General features: G+C 39.6%; 1 protein-coding gene across 1 annotated transcript; it reads right to left on the bottom strand.

The window, feature by feature from the left end:
- Positions 1 to 624: 624 nt before the first annotated feature.
- LOC308383188 (trace amine-associated receptor 13c-like) lies at positions 625 to 1,617 on the bottom strand (the record flags this gene model as incomplete). The annotated part of the gene is made up of 1 exon (XM_080860806.1): positions 625 to 1,617. One exon carries the CDS (start codon positions 1,615 to 1,617, stop codon positions 625 to 627), a length of 993 nt encoding a protein of 330 aa, XP_080716932.1.
- Between the last annotated feature and the right edge of the window lie 4,054 nt (positions 1,618 to 5,671).

Genomic DNA, 5,671 nt, shown 5'->3' with positions numbered 1-5,671 from the left:
GCTTTTAGCTTCTATGCCCCCAGCCTTTGGAATACTCTGCCAGAATACCTAAGAATGGCTGAAACGGTTGAAACATTTAAACATATACTTAAGACATACCTCGTTGATCTGGCTTATCACTCACTGTAAAAAGGTATTAATTTAACATTTTTGAAACATTTATTTATTTACTCATCCGTGTCTCTTTACAAGTGTTTGTAACCCCGAGCCCAAGCAGCTGTCTCTTAGTATGATGATAACTGTGCTGTGTAGTCCTTTACGGTGCCAGTGCTGTTAGTACATCATTTACTGTTGATTTTCTCTGCAAAATCTGTGTCTCTTTAAAAGTGTTTTGAAACCTGTAAAATGTATTTAATGAACATTTATGAAACGTTTAATGTGGTGCCCTGGAATCAAGTGTGGTGCCATGGTATCATGTACAATGTATCTTTTTAACATTTATGTAACGTTTACTTATTTCCTATCTGTGTCTCTTTACAAGTATTTATAAACCCCCCTCCCCCCCTTTTTCTTTCCTTCCTACTGTGAGGTGCATTGTGTTACTTTCGTGTATGAATTGCCGTACGAATAAAGTTTGATTTGATTTGATTTGGATAAGTATCAATAACTTTGTCATCCACATTTTCAAAATACATTAGCCAAGGAGGAGTCAGGATTGAAAATGTTAAGCGTGAGAATTTGTTTTGTACATTTTCGGAACCAGGGGTAAAAGAGTGCATAAATCATTGGATTTATCGCAGAGTTCAGATATAGCACAATCAAAGCCCCTTCAAACAGCTTCATAAGTAATGTATCTGGAATACTACCACTTAATACCATACATAAGAAATAGGGCAACAAACATGCAACAAATACAATCACCATAATCCCAAGTGTGGTGGCTGCTTTCCTTTCTGAAGCTTTCGGAGCACACTCTCCACACTGATAATTCCCTGAGGTGTGTTTCCCTCTGGCAAGGTTAATGCTTTTAGCATGAATTCTAACGATAACAAATATTTTCATGTAGGAGATAAGTATGACAGAACATGGCAAGATGAACACAAAGAAAAGGTCTATGCTTGCCCAAAGTTCACTGTATACTATGTTGCATTCCCCAATACACAACACAGTGCCAGTGCCAATTCCATTAACATATATAACAGCCAGGTTGTAACCAAAGGAGGTTAACCAACTCAAGCAGATAACTATGGATACAAGTTTGAATGTCACTTTGTTTAAGTACTGGAATGGGTTGCTTAAAGCATACAGGCGATCCAAAGAAATAAAAGAAACATTATAAATAGATAGAAAGGTAAAATGAGCACAACACATTAGATACAAATAGCAAAGTACCCAGTTAATCTGCATACATAAACCACTATATATTAATTGTATCGGTAAGACAGTCACTCCAACCATCATGTCAGCTGTAGCAAGAGAAAGAATTAAGAAGTTTGTCGGTGTGTGGAGCTGCTTGAAGTGTGAGATGGAGATGATCACAAGCAGGTTTCCAAACACAGTCAGAATGATCTCTGCTGTCCTAAAGACATAAATTAATACAGCAAAAGGCATCAGCTGAACATCTTGACACGTGACATTAGAGCAAAATGTCAGTTCATCTGCAGTGCTCACATTCATTGTCCTAGTGAGATGTTTAACACTCTAAGGTCCAAGGCCTTTTAGACTTTTCTAAGTTGTCTGACATGCCTTGATGTTTTTGTACATTTTGCTTAACTAAAAACATTGATGCACAAATGGAATATATGATTCTATTCTCGAGGTACACACCTACACACCTCAGCAATAATATTAGAAGGTACACACCTACACACCTCAGCAATAATATTAGAAAATGGTTCAATGTTTCTGTGGTTGTTCTTTTTATGTCTCTAAGACGAAAACTCAAAAATAAAAATATCCTGGACGAGGGATATAGACCTTTTAGTGTTAAGAGTAGCTGATCATAAAAGAAAAATCCCTCCATAGAGTTTCTGATGGAGCAGCCCCAGCCAGACTGTCGTGTTAAAACCAGATTGTGTGGAATGGAGGACGTCTCAGGGCTGCAGTCTTAGAGATGGAGAGTAAGAAGCTCTGAAGTTGCTGATCATATTTATGTCCTCCACCGAATGTAAATTTAGATTTCCAGAGGGTAATGACGTTTATTACTTGTTTATTACCATCTCTGACTAGGGGATTAGATGAAAACTAACACCTCCCGACACAAACACATGATGTAATGTGTCTGAAAGTGATTTTACAAAAATATCTATGTTAAAATGTCTTAAATGTGTGGGCTCTGCAAAACATTCTAAAAGTGTTATGTTTTCACATTTTTACTAATTTTATAGCGCATTTATAGCAAATAATTGCAAAGGTTATTCAGTAAACTGCTGTCTTCTGGCATACACATGATGTTTTAAGTAGGCCAGGACTTATTAAGTGTCTGTCTGATAGTAATTTAATTTGTTTGGGTGTTGTGCGCTCATAAATACTATAACTATACTATAAAGACTGCAACACACTCTAATCTGGAGTAGTACATTCTCTTTATATCACCTCCCCTCATTCCCATGTTTTTTGTCAAACTTTCTCAGTCTACTATTGTATTTTTGCAACTGGTGATTGGAATTATTCATAATGGTACATTGTAGTAAAGAATTTGTTTTCATTAAGAGCATTAATGTTTTTACAAACTCAAATTACCTGGGGGCCTATAAGCGTCCAGTCTGGTCAGTAGGGAGCCAGATTTTTGATCTGTTGGCTTGCCTATTACAACACTTAATATACCACTTTTGAGTGGGCAAATTTCCATGGATCATCAGTGGTACAATTGTTAGTATTGTTGTATAGCAAGTAGCTGACTTGTTCAATTTCTGGGCAAAACAAGATGCTCTTTGGATAAAGGTGTTTGTTATAGTTGCATTTTTGGTTACTTTGTCTCATTGACAGCCCATTTATATTTTCTTTCATAAATGCACATTTCAAAGCAAATGCTGTTCTGCATCCCCTTTTGTATAGTTGGAAACAAGGCTGCAGACAAACAAAACAAAGCAGAAAACTGATTAAAGTAAAATAAAATTTCAAGTGTATAATATCATTTGTCAAAATACAGCATCTTTCCATCTATCGCCAGTAGTTAGGAATAACTCACAACGAGAGTGTGAATGTTGTTGGTCATTTACTGTACACGGAGCAAACCGATCGACCGCACCGGAGAAATGCAGGTACAATACAAAGTGCAAAGGAACAGCCGGTGCATGCGCCAACACAGTATAAACAATAACATGCCAGCAGACTGGCGTGACCAGCTTTCTTCCTCACACCAACCGCTAACCTGTGTGAGAGCATGTCAACAGATCACTGCATTACAGCACACAATAACTCAAAATGTTATACACAATTATTGAAAACGACTAACTATACAGGCAAACTAGCTAAATGTTAGATGGGCAGGACACAAAATGAGCTGTGTTAAATCTACACTAGCTATGCACATGAGAACAGTATAGCATTGCTCATACAAGAGCAGAGTAATAGCTACATAACATCAGGGACGTGCACAGGAGTGTGCTGAGGTTGCTTGGGCAACTGCCCGTTAGCCCTCGTCGACGGAAGTTGCCCCTCCGAAGGAAATCTATATATTTGAGATCAGATGACGGGGGCATGGCAGCGGCGGTTAGTGAGAGTTTAAAATGATATTGTGAAAATTTGCAATCAGATGACGGGGGCGTGGCAGCGGCGGTTAGTGAGAGTTTAAAATGATATTGTGAAAATTTGCAAACAGATGACGGGGGCGTGGCAGCGGCGGTTAGTGAGAGTTTAAAATGATATTGTGAAAATTTGCGATAAGATGACGGGGGCGTGGCAGCCACGGTTAGTGAGATTTTAAAATTATATTGTGAAAATTTGCAATCAGACGACAGGGGCGTGGCAGTGAAAATAATAATGTGTTGCCCCTTTTTTCCAGGGCAGAGCAACTGCCCTTCAAAATTTCTGTTCACGTCCCTGCATGACATAACCCTTCCTGACTACAAATGACCCTAATATCATGTCTCAAGTTATTTAGCTGACACTACTGCCAGTTTCTCAACTGTGACATGTTGATGCAGGCATCATATTCTGGGATTTTTAACTTCTGTTAGATGCTCCGGCAGGCTCCTGCAGAGTGAGAGGGGGAGTTTAAGGGCCTAGGGGGGTGGTGACGAGAAGGCAGGGGAATGTGGAAGTGAGGGCCTAGTCAATGGCACAGCGGATGTTCCCAGTGCCTCCTAAAGGGGGTATGGGCCAGCAGTTGCTTGTCTCCTCCAGCAGGGGGTTGGGCAGCAGGCAGTAAGTCAGGGGGCGTGGTCATATATATATATATATATATATATATATATATATATATATATATATACAGTACTGTGCAAAAGTTTTAGGCAGGTGTGAAAAAATGCTATGAACTAAGAATGCTTTGAAAGATGTAAACAATAAATGTTTATTTTTTATCCATTTACATGGTAAGACTGAGCACAGCAACAAGACACAACGTAGTTATACTGCATCAGCAGGGTCTCTCCCAGACAAAGATTTCAAAGCAGACAGGGGTTTCAAAATGTGCAGTTCCAGCTCTTTTGAAGAAGACGTTGAGGATCGTAGACGCAGTGTTCAGCCAAGGAAACTTAATGCAGCTGATGAAAAACACATCAAGCTTATTTACCTTCGAAATCGGAAGATTTCAAGCAGTGGCATCAGCTCAGAACTGGCATAAACCAGTGGTACCCAGGTACAGACATTTACTGTCCGGGGAAGTCTGGCCAGAAGTGGTCTTCATGGAAGAGTTGCAGCCAAAAAGCTCTACCCCGACAAGGAAACAAGGCCAAGTGACTGAACTAAGCACGTAAACATAGAAACTAGGGTGCAGAAACATGGCAGAAGGTGCTCTGGACTGATGAGTCAAAATTAGAAATATTTGGCTGTAGAAGAAGGCAGTTTGTTCGCTGGAGGCTGGAGAGAGGTACAATAATGAGAGTCTGCAGGCAACAGTGAAGCATGGTAGAGGTTCCTTTCCAGTTTGGGGCTGCATTTCTGCAAGTGGAGTTGGAGATTTGGTCAGGATGAATGGTGTCCTCAATGCTGAGAAATACAGGCAGATACTAATCCATCATGCAATACCATCAGGGAGGCGTATGATTGGCACCAAATGTATTCTGCAGCAGGAACATAACCCCAAACATACAGCCAATGTCATTAACAACTATCTTCAGCTTAAAGAAGAACAGAAAGTCCTGCAAGTGATGGTATGACCCCCACAGAGCCCTAATCTCTACATCATCGAGTCTGTCTGGGTTTACATGAAGACACAGAAGAATCTTAGGAAGCCTACATCCACAGAAGATCTGTGGTTAGTTCTCTAAGATGTTTGGAACAATTTACCAGCCGTGTTCCTTCAAAAACTGCGCAAGTGTATCTGGAAGAATTGATGCTATTTTGAAGGCAAAGGGTGGTCACACCAAATATTGATTTAATTTAGAATTTTCTTTTGTTCCTTCACTGCATTTTGTTAATTTATGAAGAATTGATGAAAATAAACTGTTAACACTTCCATTTTTGAAAGCATTCTTAGCTTACAGCATTTTTTCACACCTGCCTAAAACTTTTGCACAGTACTGTATATATATAAAGGCTAGAGGTCTCGTCCGGTCTGCCGGCC

Source organism: Sprattus sprattus (assembly GCF_963457725.1).
Source record: "Sprattus sprattus genome assembly, chromosome: 2".
Lineage (NCBI taxonomy): Eukaryota > Metazoa > Chordata > Actinopteri > Clupeiformes > Clupeidae > Sprattus > Sprattus sprattus.
This window is presented reverse-complemented; position numbering and strand designations above follow the sequence as displayed.